The sequence below is a fragment of the Anopheles nili genome, chromosome 2, assembly GCF_943737925.1.
Source record: "Anopheles nili chromosome 2, idAnoNiliSN_F5_01, whole genome shotgun sequence".
Lineage (NCBI taxonomy): Eukaryota > Metazoa > Arthropoda > Insecta > Diptera > Culicidae > Anopheles > Anopheles nili.
Window position 1 is genome coordinate 76,207,910 of NC_071291.1, and position 21,246 is coordinate 76,229,155.

Below are 21,246 nucleotides of genomic sequence, written 5' to 3' on the forward strand. Positions count from 1 at the left end.
ATCGCAGCCGGTCATATGATGCCGCTTTTAATGTTCCATCTGCTTTTATGTTCGCATTTGTCTCGTTTTTTTTGTTTCGGTGCGATGCTCTTTTCCGTGGCGTTTCATTTTTTTGTCTTCTCCTTTCTTCACAAGGCGTAAGCTCGTCCAGCGTTTTCTGGTGACAAAGAAATGATAAGCAAAGAAGAAAAAATCGACAAACAAATAATGCCATCATTATTATCCTGGCTCGGGAGTGAATTGCTGACCGTTGCCGGTCAGAGGATAATGCCCGTGAAGAACTCAAAGCGACCCGGAAGTTGCATTTCAGCACACCCGCAGGTGCAGATAGCTACGCCCTCTCTCCGAGCTTCAAATCCCCACTCGGCAAATACTGCCGTTTTGGGAAAATATTTACTTAGTTGAATTAAACTCACCGTGCCGAGTGGTGCGTTAGATTTTGGATGGAATGATGAATCAATTCCTCTGGGGAAATTAGACTGACCTGCCGAGGCAGGATCCTGCCGAGTTGCCATAGAAACAAACGATTAATGGGTGTGCATTTGAATAAAGACCCCAACTTCCTTCTAGATATGGTTTTTTTTATTAGAAAGCACCCTAACAAAATGTTAATCGATACTGCAACTGACATCAATTTGAAATGTTACATTAGATCCACTTTGAAAAACTGCTGCCAGCCAATAGGAAGTTCAGAATCTCGCTGACCCAAAAGACACCAGTCATAAGGGCCAAGAGGACCCGTTGCTCCTGGCAGCAATCGAAGGACCATGGCGTTCAATGGGGATAGAATGGTGGAAGATAGGAAAAGAAGAAAAAAAAGATAAAAACGGTTTTTCAAGATTTATTCCTCCCTCTCCTCCCTGCTTCACCATCTCACTCCCATACACACTCCGGTTCGGTGAGAGGATAATTTGCATTTAAGATTTTTGATTTGTTTATTTCATTATTATCTCGAGAGCCGCTAGACGCTCAGGCAGGTGCATTGGGTGTCCTTTGCTGGCGATAGGAGTGCGGGGGAATGTTTTTCTTTGCTGAAGGAGCTGGGCATCGAAAGTCGAAAAGATAAGCTGAGCAAATTAACGGTTCTTTTTTTCGTATCGTGACTTTCCTCTCGCTTGTGCGCGTTCAGTCTTTTGGTGAAAAAATAGCGATGGCAGAACCTTGCAAACCGCGATCAAGGAATACGTGGGCACATCGGTATTGTTGGGCTCTTAACAGCGCGATTGGAATGGTTCACCAAGCCAGGCAGCTAACTCGGAACGAATTTTCGAAGCATTTCACTGATTGGGCAGCGCCTTGTCATGGCCCCACCCAAGGGATGGTAGTTGCACCCTCGGTCAACCCCCAGTTGGTGGCGACTCGGACCGGTGATGGAGACATTTTAATTTTTGATTACAATCAAAACAGCGACCGTGAAATCATGCGTTACGAGTGGTGAAGAAATCGCGATCGACCGCATTCGAGCCTGAGTGTGGCATGGAATTATTCAAATCACGGAGATGATGCTGCCGCTGCCCAGAGAATTAAGTGATCGACAAACAGCGCAGATGGTCGCATTCGGGGAGGAAATTGTTCGGTTTCCGCCGCAGGAAAGTTTTTCTAGAACAGAAGAATATGCTGCACCAGAAAAAAGAAAGCCCACGTGACGCCGCTAGATATAGTGCCTCATAGCTGATCGATACTCTTGAAACTTGAATTGATTAACAATCTTTATTTCATTATGATATTACGATGAATATCTGAAAGAAAAAAATGTTCCTACCAACTCCCTACTGAATCCTCTGGCTACTTTAAAACTCACGATCCTAAGAGTGCTTTACAAAATGTCCGGCTAAGACCACCTGCCCATGAAAAACGAACTATTTGCTGTGCCAATCCTCGTAAGAACCCTCCTAACGGCACAAACGATTAGTCCTGCCCACCCTACGAGCCACCAACTAAGTGTAACCCCAAAGCCTCGACCCGCCGGGAAACAATGACCCAACAAATAGCTTAATTTGTCCTGCGCACGGCCCTTCACTAGGGGCGTTGCACGTTCCCGTCCCAGGAAGGACAGGAGTATCCTTCTACTTTGCATATCAATCACGGCGTATTTCCCGCGAAACCCGGTAAACAATGCGCTTCACGCTTCGAAACACTTCAATGAAGAAACTCAACTCCTGGAGCTGATTTCTCGAAACTCAAACTTTTCCGTCCGCCCTTTGCCATGCTCCGATGATTAGGAAGGGGACGACCGCTGCTGCTGGGGTGGCTCGCGTTCATTACAGGCCACGTGGAAGGAAAAGTTTAAAGCTTGTCGTCCGCACTTTGCTGTACTGCCGAAAACCGAAACCGTCACGAGCAGAATCTTTAGCTGAAGGAGCAGTAACAGAAGGACGTGGATGGTAGGACGAAAAAAAACGAATCAAATGATCTTTGCATGCGCGCGCCATACTCACGGCCAATGCCGTTTCCGCTCGGATGCACCCATCAAAACTTCCCACTTGCTGACCCCAGTGCGGCAGCCTAACCTCGTTTTCTTTACCGTCGTTGACAGCACCGAATTTAGGCGCTCCATACCTTCTACCGTTTGGATCGCAGCAACCCACCGAACTAAGGCACCGATCCCAGCAACCATTGCTAGGCGCCTCCATCGATGACGGAAAAACATGGCGGACGGGAGAGCTCTGCCGCATTTTCTTTTCCTCACAAATGCACCCTCGTACGCCTCTTGCCGGTACGGCTACCGGTGTAAATAAATTTGTTGTTTACCGAAATCAATTCAAACAGAAATTTTTCGACGGCCAAGGCAAAACTTTTGCACCCGAAGCTCTTTTAATTTTCTTCGCCCTCCACCCCAACCACGCGTGGTTGCTGTGGAGGTTCGGGTCCGACGGATGAGTCCACTTTCCAACGCACCGGGGCGAGTTTCATTTTTTCCACTGTTTTCTTTCTGCCAGCCTCCCCTGTTATCACGCCGGCGTGAGAAGAAAACCCGCCACAAAAAATGGACGCGAAAGCAATCTTCGGTGCTGCTAGCCAGTCTCGGTAGGCAGGCCCGGTACCGAGATCTGACGATGGATCCGGGCGATCCTAGGCTGTGTCGTTGTTGCCCAGTGGCCAGTGGCAACAGTGGAAAACTTTTCCATTTTCCACCCGCCATTTTCACAAACAGCACGCCCGTCGCCGACCGGTGGTCGATCCGCTTCAACGGGGCCAATCATTGCTACGCGCGCGTTCAACACACATTTCGGGGTGGTAGCTACCGAGTATGTGTCTGTGTGTTTACGTCCTTTTTCGCGAGGCCAATGTTTCGTGCGTTGTTTTCTTTGCCCGTTTGCTTTCGTTTAATTTCTCCTTCAACTTTCCATTTTCCGTGTGCTTTTTTCTTTGTCCTGCTTGCCTTCTTTTGCGCCTTCGGTTCGCTCGGATGCTGTTCGACTGGTCCAGCTCGCGGGCACCGTCAATCTTGCGCTTGAAGATCACTTTACTCATTCATTCATTCGCTTTATCTCTCGCTTCAGTTCATAAATCAAATATTTTGATAAGAACTCATTAATTTCTGCCAGTGCAAACTTTCAAGTTTGCTCCTTCAATTACCAACTCTTGATGGTGCTGTGCTAGAGTAGCCGTCGCTGTTCTATTCGGACAGGAAAAGCTTTTCTTTCCCGCATATGGCGGTAGAAAAGTTGAGGTTTTTTTTCGTCGTTGCATTGTTATTGTGAAAGATGCAGTGATGGACTTGTAAAAAAAACATGCTAGAACCTCGTACTTACTTATTCAGCGCTACAACCGGTCTTGAGGTTAGTCATTTTATCATATCACTTATCCTGGATTAGTATATTAGTAGCACGTAATAGTAACATTTCGTAGTAGCGATAAGCGAACTTCGACTTCGAATATCTGCTGAACACGAATGTCGAATGTATTGAGCTTGCATTTTTTTTACTCATTTCTACATTCCTCCGCACGTGATCCATCTGGACGGAGTTAGCTCCATCTTAAGATGTCCCTAGATGCCAACTACTGCTCACAAACAGTTTAATTGCAGCTATAAACTGAACCAACATGCTACCTTCATCATGACTATACTCATGCAGTCCATAACTACCATTTTACTGGAGGTACATTGGTTCCCTACCGAATTTTGCATTGAAGTCTTCCAAAGTGATACACGTGTCATGTTTGGGGTAGTGGTCAATGATATTTGCGAGGTGGAAGTAAAGTATCTCTTTCTTTCACGCGCTTTCTCATTCATTTCTTTCGCATACAAAACACAATCAATTGAAAAACAACACATTAATCTTCTGTTTACTACATATTTTATTTTTTCCTATTTCAGTCTTAAAAAAATATATCTACCAACATTCGATTCGCATAACTTTTGTTCGCTTTTTTACTATTATCACTTTTACTATCCCAACAAAACATCGGATAGGAAAGGAAACCATAAATCAAAAAGGATACTACCGTAATGGAGTAATTTTCGAAAAAATAAACATTTTAAAACATAATTTAAATAAGAAAACAAGCAAAATCGTCTGCACTAGCGCCGCTTGACTATGTACACACACTATAAGCTCTGTGGTGTGAAGACGATCCGTACTGATAAATAAACGCAATAGTGTAGGGAATAAACTAAACCAAACAGTACAGAAAGTGGATTTTTGTGATCCTAGAAGGCTTGGAGAAGTAGTGATGGAATCCCAGCCCATGAACACATCGTGGTCAAAACGCAATGAGCACAATAGGCGGAAAAAAGAGTAGGAAATCAAAATTATAAATAAAAATCTCTCCCACACACGCTGTGATTCGTGATTTTCCGAGCATTTGGTGGAAAATGCACTCGCACATGTACACACGACTATGCACACGCATTCAGTTGCAGGGTGAGTACGGAACCAGTGTGGTCGGCCGTTCAATATATATTACAAAACATGAATGGCATTCAACAATTCGATTTTTAAAACGACTACTTCGGCTCGTGTGCAATAAATAATTCGATAGCACGATACGCGCTTCTGCTAGGGCTCCTTCAAAGCAGAGGTATGATCGATAAGTTTGTTTGATAACGATATGATCGATAAGTTTGTGACGATCGTTCGAAAGATGGTCTAAATTACAAGTTAAGAACATGATTCATCCGATGAAATGCAAGAAAGGCATTCGATAGGTTAGTGGCATTTTGTACTCTTTCTGTTTCTACGAAGATTGTTCCACCAAATTTCTCCAGGTGCATGGGAGAGCAATCAACTTCGTTGGAAGCCGGTTACAAAGATGGAACCGATCACAGTTCTGGCGGTTGATTCCGGATCGATTTTTGGCTTGCTTCTCGAGAGCGAACTCATTTGATGAACTCACTTGATGAACTTTTTCGTTTTGGTGTCAGATTCAGCTTACTAGCATCACTAAACTAAACTTCTAAGCTTACTACGGCACGCGTATGGGTTTCGATAACGATTCACGGTCCGGTCCAGAACCATATAATGCAGGGTCGTCTATTCGCGATCGTACTTATCGCGTATTACTTTTCGTACGGCGGTTGGATCCTTGTCTTATGTTTTTTGTTCCACGCACTTTTGAACGCTTATTGATCTTCTGACTTGCACTTGCACAGGAGCTCAGCTTCGGCACGGTGTAAACCACACAGCGATTTGACGATGGCGACAACAAAAACAGTACGGAATATCGAATGGCACAACTGGTGTTAACTTACCCAAAGAACGAGCTGCCCAACACACGTGGTCCAGTCCTCGAATCCGTGATCCAACTTGATCCTGCCGACGTCACACTAAACGCCGATAACGAAGATAAAACTTGCGCACTCTTAAAAAAGGTAAAAAGATTGCGTGGTCCTACGAATCAGTCCGGGGCAACGGTGATCCGTTAAATTGACCATAGTTAGCATGGACGAAGGAAGAAAAGCTAAAACATGGCACACATTTAACGAATCCGCATACAGACCGACAAGTGACAACGCGGGAAAGACAGGATTTATGGTGTCCGATGGCTGGTGCCGAAGTGTTCGAACTTGCAGTCCCGATCGACGCACTGGCCTCCTAGCTCGTACGGGCAGATGATACCGGTAGGAATGTTTTGTGCACTGAAAAGTAGAAATGAACCAAAAGACAAAAGTGCGAGGAGGGAAAACGGCGCACGAAATGCAACGGGATGAATACGATGGTTATATGAGAAAGGAACGTGATGAAAATAGACAGGAATAATCATGGTAATGCGATCATAGACATTCACGATCAAATCGTGAATAAGCCAATCACATGGTTCGGAGGAAAAGATAAGGATAGAAAGGAAACCCAACCCAAACCAAATTCTCATCGAATTTGCCAACGGATGATTTGCAGAACAGTCGCATATGATCGAATGTCCAGTCATAGTGTGAAATGGAATACAAACATGGAAAATAAGGTCGGAAGGATGGAAAAAGGAAAAGGAAGGAAAGGGAAAGGAAGATGATAATTTCATTTTAACGAAACTGTGCAGTTGGTTCGGTAAGAATATTCCTGGATCGAACATCAACTTACCCTTGCTTCAGTGCCACCAGTGGTGACGAGTACTTTCCAAAGCGAAAAACTTCACCAGCTTCCGATACAGCATCGCTTTTCACGAGCATGATGTCACCAAGATCTGCTGTAGGGTTTGTGGGAGCTGAAGGGATGGTCTGTTCCTGCAGCAGTATCACATTCTGCTGCACCAGCGAAGCTATCTGCACCTTCTCTTCGATCGGTTCATGATCCTCTGCCTTAAGAATCTCAATCGATTCCGTATCCATCACGTTAATCGCCTGTTTCGACACAACTTTACCAGTTTCCGCAGTTGGCATATCGCTCTCTAACGTATCTAACGATGGCTGGTCTTCCTCAGGATTGTCTATTATCGCACTATCTGCGGAAACCGGTTTGGGTTGAGAGTCGAAACATTCGCCCGGAGATTGCTCCTCATCCATCTTGTTAACTGGCTCGCTCTCAATACATGAAACATCTTCCGACTGGTCATCTAGAGCTCTCTGCTCATCGTTTTCCCTCCAGGTTTCTTCGCAGGTTTGCAGCTTTCGTTTCTGGTTCGCTACCATTTCGTTTTTGAATTCCTCAAGCGTAGGTTTTCGGATGTTTTTCAGTTTCTGCGTTTCTGCTATCAAAACACGCAACTGCTGCTGCACTATATCTCCCTGCGATGACGATGGCAATCTGTAAGGGCGTAAGCGTATCGAAGCATCAAAAGTCTACCCCTCCGATAGTCCCAGACAATAAGTTTAAGGCGTGCAGATAAGCCGTATCGGCTGACGCAGAAACATAACGATCATGCAACAAGATAGACAAATTTCACATGGTCGGCCAGCTAGTCGGAATTGAGGCTAGAGCAAAACCCGTTGGTTATTCACTTACTGATACGAGTTCCCCACGATGGCATATCCGATTTGGCAACACATTCGTTTGAGATCGCTTGAGCGCTTTCGGCTGGTCAAAATTTTTCTACGCATCCTCTCCAAGCTCGTGAATGTTTCGACAGAACGATGGCGCTGACGCTCGCGGACTCGTTCGAGGATGTTCAGCTTTTCTCGCAACAGATCGATTCGATTGTCGATCTGATACAGATCCCGTCGTTCTTGCTGTGCCTCCCGGATGGTAGCATTTTGTTTCTCGAGTTCATTCAAGAATACACCGCTAGTATTTAGGGCAAACGATCATTAAAAAAATCAATAGAAAAACAATTGTATAAAATCGTTGTCTTGCGGTTGGAGACTCAACCATTACCTGTGTTTTTCAAAGTGCTTTTCGATAGTAGCCAGCAATCGATTGCGAGATGCCTCAGATAAGTTCGGTATACTACTTCGTAATTGGTGCAGTTTTCTCTCCACCGGGTCCTGGCTGAGGCCAGTTTCCCCTGTTGCCGTAACACTGCTGGGAAATTGCTTTCGACGGCCAGGGCTCTTGCCAGATTTTGAATCGCTTCGCGGTACTGAACTCGCTTCATCGTTGACCGTAGGGCTTACGTTAGGTGGCACATCACCACCCATAGGAACTGCAACCTTTTGAATGCCGGCATCGGCTGTAGGTACAGGCGGTAGGTACATCGCAACGCGCTGACTTTGTCGTGATAGCTTGTGCTGTTCCAGCTGTGCCATTCGGGCGACCAACCGCGAGTACTCCATCTGGGCCGATTTTGGTAGATGTTTCACAGCCTGTAAATCGACGAATATGTTAAACGCAATAGAGACGAATAAGATTCAAAATTCTTAAATGACTCCAACGTGCCGAATGATAATATGGTAACAAAAAGTCATCATCTCACCGTCGAAGTTTCCACATTCATAGTGATCGCTGTGGACTGAATTTTCTTAGCCAGGCTCTTCACTGCCAACGGCTTTTGGGAAACGGGAACCCTTATGCTATCGGTGCCATGTTCTGGATGTGAATTCTTTTCAGCACTGGCTAGATTTGTGGAAGAAGTTGTGCTTTTACTGCGTACACTTTTTAAAAATCTCTCCAGCTGCTCCTCAAACTGCACATTGGACGGAGGCGTAGTGGTCGACTCATTGGCTTGGTCGGCTTTGCTGGGCGATAGCGCATCGAAATCGACATCCGAATCCGAATCGGATTCGCCTAGCTGAATCACAAGCTTTGGTACAGGCCGCGAAACGAACGTATCCACCGGTATCAGTTCTTTTGGTGATTCCGTCCGTACCGGCAACAATGTGGGAGAAGACGACGCGAAGTTGTGGTTAAGATTAATCAATTTGTTCGGGTTATTGACAAGCTTTTGTGTTCGAACCACGGAAGCTGACACTTTAGATGGGTCCGATTGTTGTTCGAGTACCTGACTATTGATGATTTTTGGTTTCTTAACAGTGACATCCGTTGTCAAGGCGCTGCTGTTCGAAAGTGACTTTTTTCGTCGCTTTCTTTGCACCTTACGGTCCACCAGAGTTATTAAATTGGGATTCACCGCTTGAGCGGAGTTGAGAGTCTTGACCGGTTCCCCTTCTAAAGATGGTAACTTGTTCAATTGCATTTGTTGCTCTTCTACAGGATCGACATGCGCAGAAATGGGTTCTTCCAATGCGGCGGTTTGAACATCTTCTATCTCATCACCCGTTTTGGATGGATTTTTATTCTGCTGCTGTACCAGTCCATCAATTCCAAGCACCGGTGCTTTATCTAAACTGCTAGATAAGTTTTTCTTATTTTGTTTTTGCCGCATTTTGGTCAGCAAGAGATGCCGTAAAGCATCAGCCTCCGCTTCCTCCATGGAGTCAGGAGGGCTTTCAGTGACCATTTTGTCTCGTCGCTGGAACAAAGACGAATCACAGGAATCAGGATCGCCGAGTAGCATGCTCGTTTCCAGCTCACTCCGCGCTCCTGCCGGAGACGGTTGACTGCTATCTTCGCTGCTGACCAGCTCCATATCGATGGGTTGCTGCGAATCTTCCGTTGTACCTTGTATGACTTCTGGCGCTCCCAATGGACTTTCTACAGGGCTGATCTCCATATCGTGTCCACCGTCATCAGTATCCTCCAGCTCGATATGGTCGCACTGAGGTTCGATAATCTCTACATCGGAATCAATGTCGTCCGAGCAACGACCATTGCTATATACGTCATTTTCAAACACAGGAACCACTTCTCGGACCGGTGACAGTGCAATATCGTCACTTGGTGAGTATGGTTGTTCTAATTCCTTGCGCTTCTGTCGCGTGGCGTGCTTTTTTAGCATAGCTGTCTTAAGTGCAAATATACGAAGCTGATTTTCCTCCGCCGACATTCCGTCCGACGTATTCCCATCGTCTATATCCATAGACGGTGGAGGCGGCGGCGACGGTATCTGGAAGTCCGAAATGATCTCATTGAGTCCCGTTTCGCGTACGATTGGTTTTGTGCTCAATGCTAACAAACGCAATTGCAATTCTTCATCTTCCTCTTCTTCTCCGTGCTCACTTGAAGACAATTCGACAACTATACTCGGCACATCGGTGGCTTTGGTGGGACTAGTCTGGCCTTGCGAAAGAACTGATGATTCTTTCACCCGTATAGGCGATTGTTGAATGAAAAGTTTTTTCTTTAGTGGATTTTTTCCACTCTGCGACCGCCGTTGACTCTTCCCGCTTTCAATTCCGCAAGCGATCTTTAAAATCTCCCGATCGACAACCGCTTCTGGTTCGGAATCGGATGAAATCGTACGACGCGGTTCCTCGGGCGATCGGCTGACATATTTCCGCCGTTTGCGTCGTTTATGCGCGGATCGCTTCGATTGCTTTTCCTTCACTTTTTCGACGTGCCGTTTGCTAATGGATCGTCCGTGTCTAGCAACGTGCCGTTGGTCCACTTCGTTCGTTATTACCGCCGTAGTTTGATGCGATTTGTGACTTCGATACGGTTGCTTATGGGGATAGTAACAATAAAAATTCTCCTTGCCATTCATCACATCCTCTACATCTAGATAGTCTGCAATAAAGCAACAAGTTGAATTAGTTTCCAAAACATCGTAGTTGTAAAATCCTTTTCAACCATACTTACCGTACTTGTGCCGACAAGCGGCTTTTTGCATCAACCCAAACTTTTTGTCCATCGCTTCCAACGCGGCCATTCGCTCGCGGATATTCGACTCTTCCTCTGAGCTGATGTCCTCGAGCACAAGCTTGTGTTTTGGTGCAAACGCTATCTCTTCTTCATCCTCGTCCTGTATCTCGCCCTCCTCATGATCTTCGTCTAATACCTCATTCTCGCTGCCGCTGCTGACCAGAATCAGACCATCTGGAAGGTCACCGCCGCTCTTCGGCGATGACTGTTGCTTCTCGAGGTCAGTGTGCTCCTCCATCATGCACAGGAAACGCATGCACCCCAACACTGACGACGACGTAATCAGGACTGGAGGGCATCCGGTTGTGAAATGGTAAGTCTAATCTAAATTTATTAAACACTATGTTTACGTTACGCTATAGCGTGCAATGTTTTGCTACACAAACGCTGAAACTTATTCCGTAAAACTTGTTATCTTCGTAACTAGCTGTTCATTTTACGAAATCTACGCCAAGTTTTCACTGCACACGAAAAATGAGGTTAGTTCATACATGGTAGCAAGAAATGTCGAATCAATGTTTGACATCTTGCTCCTAAACAGTTTCAATGAAAAAACAGAACCCATGAATTCTTACGAGCATTATATAGACTTAATACAAACATTTAAAAGACTTGATTTATGAATTAAATTAAATTGAATGGAAAATAATAGAAGCTAGGTGTGCCTGGGCATACCGAGTAACAAAATCACTTTTTAGCTAAGAACGTTTCGGAGATAAAACCGCATATTTTTTAATAAATAAACTACTCGTCATTATTGTAAAATATGAATTATAGAACCTCAAGGATAGGAATAGGGTAAGAATATCATATTTATCTGAGATAATAATTCACAACTGACAATCCGACAAGAATGTCAGAAATATGCGCTGAGCTTACCTCGCCAATTACATCGTCTAAACGGATCCGTCGAATCGAATCGTATCGAATTTTCCCAAACAAATCGGCTTCTGTGTGTGTGCATCTGTCAAATACGTAAAGAAAGCAGGAAAGGACCGTTTTTGCTCCTCAAACAAATTCTTCGCTCAATGACCCTTTGGTGACCTGCTGCTGGACGCTGCCGCTTGTTTTGTTGTTACTTAAGCGGCGCAACTCCTCCACGGAAAGCCTGAAGTGTCCGATAATTCGGCCAGCTTATCCGTAAAAGAGAATGGTGCCATAAGGAGACTGCAGGTGAGGAAGCGCTCTGAAGTCGAAACGCGGCGAACGGTGGGCGCCAAAGCAGCATGAACGGATCATCGACGGAACCGGCAGTGGCGGCCCGGTCACGGGAGGACGGCCCCGCAACGATGGAAACGGTCGAAACGGTAACGCTGATAAGCGACGATTCGGACGTCGAGATGACGGACGTCTCCATGAAGCGACCGGTAAATCCGACGGAATCTGATGAAGGAAGACGCACGAGCCGCCGCAAAAAGGTGAAGGTCGGGTACGGTGATAATGGGGCGAAAGTGACCGGTACGACACCGGGAGGCGGTGGTGGCAGCGAAGCAGGAGTGGACGAAAAAAGTACACAGCCCTCCGGCGAGCGTAAAGGTGAAGCAACGCCCGGCTCGAAGACGAAGCGTCGTGACACAGAGGAAAAACCGGCTGGAACGGTGCCAGACACAAACCCGTATCAGGAACTCATGACGGGGCTGGAAGGGGCCGCCTTCCAGTCGCGACTGCCCGTGGAGAAAATGACAGCCGCTGAGGCGGTCTGCTTCCCAGAGATCATCAAGCACGGGCTGGTGGCGCAACGGGTGTTCTTGAACGTGCGCAATCGCATCCTGCAGATGTGGATCGAGGATCCGACGGTACAGCTGACCGTAGAGAACGCTCTCAAGAAGATGGAATCGCCGTTTGACAGTGATCCGGCGCTGGTGCGCAAAATACACGCGTTCCTCGAGCGGCACGGGTTCGTCAACTTCGGGATTTTCAAGCGGTTGAAGCCACTGCCGACAAAGAAGCACGCTAAGGTGATCGTGATTGGAGCGGGCATTTCAGGTTTGGCCGCAGCCCAGCAGCTTCAACAGTTTGGCTTCGACGTGATCGTGCTGGAGGCACGTGATCGCGTCGGCGGACGCATCGCTACCTTCCGCAAGAACGCGTACACGGCTGACCTGGGGGCGATGGTGGTGACCGGCATCTGGGGCAACCCGCTCACCATCCTCAGCAAGCAGACCGGCATGGAAATGTGTCCGATTAAGAGTACCTGTCCGCTGTACGGCGCCGGCGGCAAGCCGGTGCCCAAACATAAGGACGACATGGTGGAACGTGAATTCAACCGGTTGCTCGAGGCCACCAGTTATCTGTCCCACCAGCTCGACTTTAATTACGCCGGCAACCATCCGGTCTCGCTTGGACAGGCTCTCGAGTGGATTATCAAGCTGCAGGAGAAGCACGTCAAGGAGAAACAGGTACAACATCTAGCGGGAATCATTACGCTGCAGGAGCAGCTTCTCGAGAACCAGAACAAACTTGAGGAGATGCTCACCCGCATAGAGGAGCTGAAGGCGAGAGCGCAACAACTAGTTGATTCGAAGCCCCCGAAACCAGCCCCATCGACAAAGGAGACCCCCGCGGGGCACGAGACCAGCTCCGGAGGGGATGCGACGGCAACGAAGTACTTCGAGCAGGAGTTCCAGCTGCGTGTGACAATGCGCGAGGAGCAACATGCGTGGAAGGAAGTGGAGCGACTCCGGGCCAGCCAGGCTGAGATCGAGGCGAAGGTGCGCGATCTGGAGATCGAGCAAGTATCCGAGGTGTACCTGTCGTCAAAGGATCGTCAGATACTAGACTGGCACTTTGCAAATCTGGAGTTTGCGAACGCGACCCCGCTCAGCAACCTGTCACTGAAACACTGGGATCAGGACGACGATTTTGAGTTCATTGGTAGCCACACGACGGTCAAGAACGGTTACTCATGCGTGCCGATCGCGCTCACCGACAACCTAGATGTGCGAGTGAACACAGCCGTCACGTGCATCCGGTATCGGCCGGGCGGTGTCGAGGTGACCGCCGATCTCAAGTCGAACAACTCGTCCGTGTGCTACCGGGCCGATCTGGTGCTGTGCACGCTCACCCTTGGAGTGCTGAAGGTGGCCATCGCGGAGGAGTCGAAGCAGCTTAACACGGTGCGCTTTGATCCACCCCTGCCTGAGTGGAAGCAGTCCGCCATCCGGCGCCTCGGGTTCGGTAACCTCAACAAGGTTGTGCTTTGCTTCGACCGCATCTTTTGGGATCCGAACACAAACCTCTTCGGGCACGTTGGTAGTACAACGGCAAGCCGGGGAGAGCTGTTTCTTTTTTGGAACATCTCGCAATCACCGGTTCTGCTCGCGCTAGTCGCCGGACAGTCGGCCGCCATCATGGAGAACGTGTCTGACGATGTGATCGTCGGACGGTGCATCGCCGTGCTGAAAGGCATCTTTGGCAACTCAGCCGTACCGCAACCGAAGGAAACTGTCGTCACCCGGTGGCGAGCGGATCCATGGGCTCGCGGTTCCTACAGCTTCGTGTCGGTCGGATCGTCCGGCAGCGATTACGATCTCCTTGCCGCTCCAGTTACTCCGAAAGCTCCGGACGGAGACGCTCCCACTGGATCGACCACCAAGCAGCAATCGCAGCAACAAACACAGCAGCATCGCCATGACAACAACGGAGGAAATGATGACGACGGCGACGACAGCGACAGCAATCCGATTGACATTCCGCGACTATTTTTCGCTGGGGAGCACACTATACGCAATTACCCGGCCACGGTGCACGGGGCATTGCTGAGCGGACTACGGGAAGCCGGTCGCATCGCCGACTACTTCCTGGGCTTTCCTAATACCTACCCCGAAGCGCCGAAGGAGGAATCGAAGAAGTAAACCCACAAGGTGTGTCCCTGATATTTCTCTTTCTCGTCGAGTTATATCGCAAACGCACACACACAAGTAGCATGATGCGAGGAATGGATGGATCAAACAAATGTTACTTTCTCCGCACAACATCACCATGCCAGGTCCCATTGCAAAACTGCCGCGATGCCCCCTCCCTTCCCAGTTCATGTAGAATCATTTTTTCTCCTGCCACACCATTGCATTATGTGCGGCGAACCTATGTTGTTCACGTCCTCCTAGTGGTGTTATCCCTTTGTGCTCTGCACCCGGCAACGTATCCTTTACGAATGGTAGCAATCACTTATTGTGTGTTTTGTGTGCGCGCGTTGTTCAGCACCCCGGTGTACTTCGGTATTACTACATTCATTATTTCCGTCTGCCATGTTCAATATTGTAGATAATTAATTACAAAAAATAAACTTAATGCAAAACCCTTACAGAAACCTAGAGATAATTTCGACAGCATGAAAGAAAGTAAGTCACTTTTTTCTGTGTATTATAGTTTTTGTCGCTTTTTCCTCTTTTTTATTACTTAATTTGTTCTTCGTCGTCAGTTTTTGTTGCATTTTTTTCTCCTTCCTTGCCTCAACTGTAGTTTATTTTCGAGTTCCGATGGTTCCGCAGACTTGCGACTAACTTCCGTTTTCGTACCATTTATAATACATATTAACTCAAGCGTTCGAAAATGCCAACCATATGCGTATTGCCTCCTTGCGAAAGATTCCATCCGAAATCCCTCCTGCGCGTTATTGTGTGATCTATGTATATCTCTATATGTATATATTTTTCCTACTCCACTATATCCTAGTGCAATCGTACTCATTTTTCCTCCGAAGCTAAGATGCTCGAACCTTCTCTGATCAGTTCTCGATCTACACTATGCACGCTTTGACTGTTTCATTCGGAATTTCTTTGAACAATTGTACAACACCGTACGCGACTGTTCAGTATGCTTCGATCATGACTCTTCTAATCAAATACATTTCGATATCGTTTCTACTCAATGCTTCCAATCATGTTTCCAGCGCTAACGTTCATATTTGCTTACCGTATACAGGCTCGCCAGTTTTCATTCTCAATTGCAGTACGCGAACGATCAACATGCATGTCCTTCGAGTGCTTTCTTCGCTTGTTTTTACTATCTCTTTTGTACTCTGCATTCTCAATGGCCACACAGCGGGAAAAAACAAACGTCTCGTATTTTCGTTCCTCACTTGTTCGTGAACCTGAATGCGAAAAATGGTAGCTGATCCTCGTTTGCAAAAAGTTTTATCCTGGACACCATAGCTGGCGATCTGATGTTCTCTTAGGACTATTAGTAGTGGCCTTTAAATATACTGTTAGGTCTATATAGATTCTTATAAAAGCTAGCCTAGCCGGTCGGTCGTGCATTAGAGAAGACAAAAAGATATTCTATTCTCAGATAAAGAAGAAGCCGTACGGAAACCTTCCTCCATCAACTCACACTTGTATCAGCAAATCCTTTTAGTCACGATTTACCATTTTTTATCGAATACACCATGAACATGGAAGGTAAATTTGGCTTTGAAAAGCTCACATACAACAGGAATAACGTAAAAAAAGCCCTCAAGCATCAAGCAAGTGACGTTACTTAGCGCATTCTAGTTCGTTAACACCATACTTTAGCCATCCATCTAAGACGTTCTTCGTTCGGGTAATCAGTAACACACTGTAATCACGCATGCAACCGAAAGCAACACTGTACTCACCTTCGCGTCAACATCCAGGTTGCCATCATATTGCTCATATCGTGTCACTGGTACAACGGATTCGGACTCCTTTCGATGAACGTGACGGCTACGCGATTCTCCCTTATGTATAATGCTACTGATATTCTATCGCACTACGGGCCTCCTCTGGGCAGTTCTTATTATTGATTCCCGCTTCTGCTAACGGCATCTCGCCATATTACTGATTAATAAATACACTCCTGACTATCATCAATGTACAGGGGAAGGTATGTGGATGAGATTTTGCCAACGAATCTATTCCAAACTGCAGCATTTAACTTCGAATGAATTGGAGATGAACACACGGAGGGAAGTTGGTCGATTTATCAGCTACTTTTCAAAATCGTTTCCATTTGTCTGATTTTCTTTCTGCTATCGAGTATTTATTTTTCTCCTTCTTCATCTACCTGGTTCTACGTTCCTCTCCTGTTCATTAAAGCTACGCGCCTTGCGATGATGCCTATAGCATTAACCGATTTTTGCACAGATTGTTGTGTTTCTGTGCTGCAAATGGATGCAAAGCACATTCGGCGAACACCAAAGCCGAACTGATACAAGGAAGCAAGTAATAATAAATAATATCTATTAATAACAAAAAATTAGTAAAACAATGCGCCTTTCGTGCGGCATAAGATAACGAGATAATTTTTTGTCTCCTTTCGCTTGGCTTTCTATCAGACGGGTTGCACATCAACTAAACGAATACACAAAATATAACAGTATTAAACAAGTTTTCTAATATGCTTCCTTCCATCTTGTCCTACGATTACGTCAGGGCTTACGTGGCAAGATAGTGCGAAGCCGCACCAATCAAGATACCACCGAAAACGAGCCTGTAGTTCTATATACCAAGCCTATGGCCGGTTCAAACGCTGTCGTTTCGATTACGTCCGATTTAGCAACAGATAGCCAAAGATGGCGACAATAGGTGCGATGTACGCCATCAATTGCAGGGCAGACCAGTGCCGGGATTGGCTCAGCTCATGGTTCATCCGCTGCAACTGCTGATTCAGCCGAACGTTTTCCTCGCTTAAATGCGAATATTTCTCCTTGAAGGCAACCAGTTCTTCTTCGCGCTGCACATCCGGATGGTTGATTAACTCCAGCTCGTAATCGATCGTGATCGTATCCGAGAAAGGCTTAGTATCGCCGCCATGGGCATCACCGGAACCTTTCAATTGCGGCCCAGTGCCTCTAATAGCGTAGTCGTGTGTGCTGCTCTCGCTATCCATTAGCTTCGTATTGTCATTCTCTTCGGGGGACTTCAATGTCTCCATCGGTGGCACATTGTAGAACGCGGTAGTGGCATCGATGGTTTCGGTTTTTTCGTCATCGTCCTCTTCCAGGTCGTCGAGGTTGGAGCAGATCGAAGCATCACCCCCGTCGCTCATGTCTGCTGCGCTCTGCTCAACCGTCGTTAGAGGTAGAACTGGTACTGACATTCTTGGGGAAACCGGTGCAGTCTCAGCCGCATCGGTTTGCGTTTCCACATCGATCATCGGCACCGAGTGTATTGTCACCGGGGACGGCATTTCCGCTACCGGCGCGTTTTGCGTCACAACCAGCAAAGTTCGCGGTATCATCAGCAACTCCTGTCCTACCTCTTGAGCAGCCTCCTCGCCCTTTGAGGACGATACCATAGACAACGAGGACTTCTCCATTGGCTCCTCTTTTTCGATATCGACTTCATCACCATCCTGCCGAGTAATTTCTTTGCTGACTACCACCGAAACGGAAGCAGCAGAGTCCTGTTGTTCTGCTACAGTGGCGGCCGCCGCCATTGCGCTAATCTTTTCGTTTTCGATATTTTTCTGCTTCATCAGTTCTTCTTCCATACGCTCCATTTCATGCTGACAGTGGTTGTTCAACATACGCAGTTCTTCAACTTCTTCCCTCAGAGCTGAAAGATTCTCTGTTAGGTTATCGCACACCTGTTGCTTCTGATCGAGGTCATCCTGCTTTGGTCGGCTCTCCAGTTCCGCCTTGAAAGCCAACAGCTGTAAGGATTGAACATGCATCAGTTGACCATACTAAACTCGTTCGTCAGCGGTGCTGTTTAATACACAAACTTACCTCCGTCTCCAGCTCGTCGTACTTGGCCTTTTGAATGATTTGTTCCGATTGCTTCTGAGCTATCGTGCGTTCCACTTGTCTCAACAGCGTCATGCAGTCATTCTTGATTACACGGATGTTACGTTTCAGCACGTTTTGATTGATTTGATCTGCCGGTCCATTGGCAGGCACTGCTGCGCTGCATACAAGATGCTCTTGCTTCTCCAGCTCAGATCCAACACGTGCCTGGTCCGATTGAATAGAATGCGTAATATCACTGTTGTCTCCAATACCATTGCTGCCGGCGGTCGTGGTTGTGCTATTCACATCGTTCTGATTGCCATCGCACTCTGCTTGGAGTGTTGGCGGTCCGTTTTCATCCACGTGCTCTGCAGATACGTCGCACAGACCGTCTTCTATCTTTACTCCGGCGGCCGATGCCGATGTTACATGCGTTGTCCCCGTTACTGTACATGGATCTGTTACATCGCTATCCATATCGTTTGATTCGCCTGCGTCTGTAAATTGATATTGTTTAATGAATTGGCAGATTGAAGAAAACTGATGAAGTAAAATACCTACCGTTTTCTGTCTGTGCGCCATTTCCAAACAGCAACGTGAAATTTTTCTCAAGCGTATTAATGCGTCGTTGAAGTTTTGTCAATCCTTCTGTGTAATCATTGTTTGTAATCTCGTTTTCCTGCAACGAAAAAAATGATAACGTTTGTATTAAAATACAAACCAACCAATTGAACGATCGAATATAAGATTTCGATGATAAAAAAAAACTTTACTTACAGTATCGTTACAAATTGCCTTAATTATATCTTCAGATCCTTCTAATTTTTTAATATCCGAGTTCTTTAACCAGTTTGACATAGCTGATCTATTCACTTGCGCCTGCTGCTGCTGTTCGTCATCCGATGAAGCAATCTGCAAAAAAAAATCGGTAGCAATTAGCGTAAAGTTCAAAAAATAATTGTCATAGTTGCAACTTGCCGCATAAACGTCAACGAAATGGTCCAGCTTATGCGTAAGACTCGTGATTTCGGACTCTTTAGCCTTAAGCTGTTCCTCGCTGGAAGCAACCTTTTCATCGTACTGGCTCTTCAGTGCGTCCATGCAGACGGTTATTTCCTGCCACATGAAAATTTAAAGTTTACACTCCGATTTCAAACCTACACAACGCATATTCTTCGCGCCTACCTGCAGCTGATGCTTGGTTTTGTTGAGCTGCTCGCGCAGCAGCGAGCACTCATCTTCGCTGGTGCATAGTGCTTTCCCGAGCGAAATCTGCTTGTGAACGGCCTCGTGGCGCTCCTGGTGCAGTTTGTACATAGCCTCTTTGGCCGCTTTCTGATATTCCTCCTTCTCATCCACAAGCTTCAGCAGCTCCTCCCGCAGCTTATCCTCAGCGATGTTTTTCTGGCAGAACTGCAACTTTTTCTCCAGCATGTCGATCCGGCTTAGCAACCGATCCTCGTCGATCATCGCCTGCCACCCAAGAAAGGAATTTTGCCTAAAAGGATAGCAACCGTTTACGAGGATTGTTCAAAGGTGTACTGTACCTGACTCGGCGCTTAATACTCACTTTGTGGATTCGACCATTTTCTGCAGACTGATCAGCTTCGTTTCGAGAATCTGTTCCCGCTGGTTTGCCTCCTGAATGTACTGGTTCAAACGATACAGATCGACCGGTGGGATGATGGCGCTCTGACCGCCGATTCCCACCTTCTGGCTTGCCTTCGTTTCACGGCCATCCGGCAGGAAGAGCTTAAGCGTGGCCGTAATGCAACCGTGTGTTTCGCGGCGCGTGTTCTCCATGACGTCCACTCCGAACTGCACAATATCCCCCGAGCTGATCTCGTACGGTTCCGATTCTGTACATGTTTGGCTGAGGCGAAGATTGTTGATGAACGTACCATTGCTGCTGGCCGTATCCTACGGGAAATGAAACAAATGTGGCTTAAACAACTCGCGGAGCCAAAATTATAACTGCCGTACCTTGATGAAGAAACGGCCATCCTTATACCACAGCACGGCATGATTCCGCGACAGCACCTTGCAGTCGAAGATTGCATTGTTCTCCGAAACGCGAATCCTCGCAACCGATCGGCCTACCTTTGCTTGGGCCCCAGGCTCAAGATAAAGTGTTCGATTCTGCAATAGTTGAGTGAGAGGTGATTTTTTGCCTATCATAAACGAAACAAAAACAGACTAAGCTTTCTTACTTACATTAAAGGGATGCGAGTTCGGCCGACAAATGAGCAGCGCCCTGGCAACCTGGGGCTGTCCATTGTTGTTTATGCTGTTCGTGGTGTTGTTGTTGATATTATTGCTCACGTTTAGTGCCGCGCAAGTGTTGCTGATGCTATTGTTGTTGATGAGAGTATTGGTGTTATTGTTATTGTTCGTCTGATTGTTGTTCCCAAGCTGTTGTTGCTGCTGCTGTAATTGTTGCTGTTGCTGCTGCTGTTGTTGCACCTGTGATGCAACGTCGCGATTCAGTGTTGATGTGGTCGTCGTCACGCTGTTCACTAGAGGAGTTTGCATTCTTACTCCTGGCGCTTTCAGGAATGGTAAATATTCATCTCTGTTATTTAGAAAAACCATGACCTGAGGATGGTAACACACAATGAAAAAAGGATAATTTCTCGATTAGTTACGTTGATTTGAAGCAAAAGAAATATGTCACGAAGGTTTTTTTTCATCCTTTTTATGTGGATTCGTTAATCCTGATTTAAGTATCATCATTACTATTCGTGCAAAATATTATAAAATGGGAGGATAGCTACGTTTTATACCAATAAAGCATATTATACGTGATGTAGTGAATCATAGCAAAACAATTAAAATTGTAGACAAACTCTCAACGAGCTAAAAGAATGAGATATCCTAAGGAATTTAAATATATGACCAACCAACCAACATCTTTGCATAAGAATAACAATAAAAAATCGAGGGTCTACATACAAATATAACTCATTAGTCGGAAGAACAGTT

At 46.5% G+C, this 21,246-nt stretch overlaps 3 protein-coding genes across 3 annotated transcripts; 1 reads left to right on the forward strand and 2 right to left on the reverse strand.

The window, feature by feature from the left end:
* Positions 1 to 4,350: 4,350 nt before the first annotated feature.
* Positions 4,351 to 10,812, reverse strand: LOC128730179 (uncharacterized). The gene is made up of 7 exons (XM_053823211.1): positions 10,512 to 10,812; positions 9,145 to 10,439; positions 8,290 to 9,081; positions 7,752 to 8,179; positions 7,383 to 7,661; positions 6,522 to 7,184; positions 4,351 to 6,082 (listed from the first exon to the last, which is right to left on the reverse strand). The coding sequence occupies exons 1-7, from the start codon at positions 10,810 to 10,812 to the stop codon at positions 5,974 to 5,976; spliced, it is 3,867 nt and encodes a 1,288-aa protein (XP_053679186.1). The 3' UTR covers positions 4,351 to 5,973.
* Positions 10,813 to 11,800: 988 nt separating this feature from the next.
* LOC128722075 (possible lysine-specific histone demethylase 1) lies at positions 11,801 to 14,841 on the forward strand. The gene has a single exon (XM_053815894.1). It carries the CDS (start codon positions 11,801 to 11,803, stop codon positions 14,426 to 14,428), a length of 2,628 nt encoding a protein of 875 aa, XP_053671869.1. The 3' UTR covers positions 14,429 to 14,841.
* Positions 14,842 to 14,937: 96 nt separating this feature from the next.
* LOC128722054 (sarcolemmal membrane-associated protein) lies at positions 14,938 to 20,856 on the reverse strand. The gene is made up of 9 exons (XM_053815873.1): positions 20,479 to 20,856; positions 20,248 to 20,403; positions 19,835 to 20,184; positions 19,450 to 19,762; positions 19,243 to 19,380; positions 19,042 to 19,176; positions 18,826 to 18,943; positions 18,265 to 18,755; positions 14,938 to 18,188 (listed from the first exon to the last, which is right to left on the reverse strand). The coding sequence occupies exons 1-9, from the start codon at positions 20,854 to 20,856 to the stop codon at positions 17,076 to 17,078; spliced, it is 3,192 nt and encodes a 1,063-aa protein (XP_053671848.1). The 3' UTR covers positions 14,938 to 17,075.
* Positions 20,857 to 21,246: the final 390 nt, after the last annotated feature.

Excerpts from the sequence above, each read along its gene's own strand:
- LOC128730179 (XM_053823211.1), bottom strand. The coding sequence starts at position 10,812 with ATGGAGGAGCACACTGACCTCGAGAAGCAACAGTCATCGCCGAAGAGC. Across the intron at positions 9,082-9,144 it reads GCAGTTTAGATAAAGCACCG|ATAGAAGATGTTCAAACCGC; the intron begins GTGCTTGGAATT and ends ACGGGTGATGAG. Across the intron at positions 7,185-7,382 it reads ATCGTGGGGAACTCGTATCA|ATTGCCATCGTCATCGCAGG; the intron begins GTAAGTGAATAA and ends ACGCCCTTACAG.
- LOC128722075 (XM_053815894.1), top strand. The coding sequence starts at position 11,801 with ATGAACGGATCATCGACGGAACCGGCAGTGGCGGCCCGGTCACGGGAG.
- LOC128722054 (XM_053815873.1), bottom strand. The coding sequence starts at position 20,856 with ATGGTTTTTCTAAATAACAGAGATGAATATTTACCATTCCTGAAAGCG. Across the intron at positions 19,381-19,449 it reads AAACCAAGCATCAGCTGCAG|GAAATAACCGTCTGCATGGA; the intron begins GTAGGCGCGAAG and ends TTCATGTGGCAG. Across the intron at positions 18,189-18,264 it reads ACGACGAGCTGGAGACGGAG|CTGTTGGCTTTCAAGGCGGA; the intron begins GTAAGTTTGTGT and ends CAATCCTTACAG.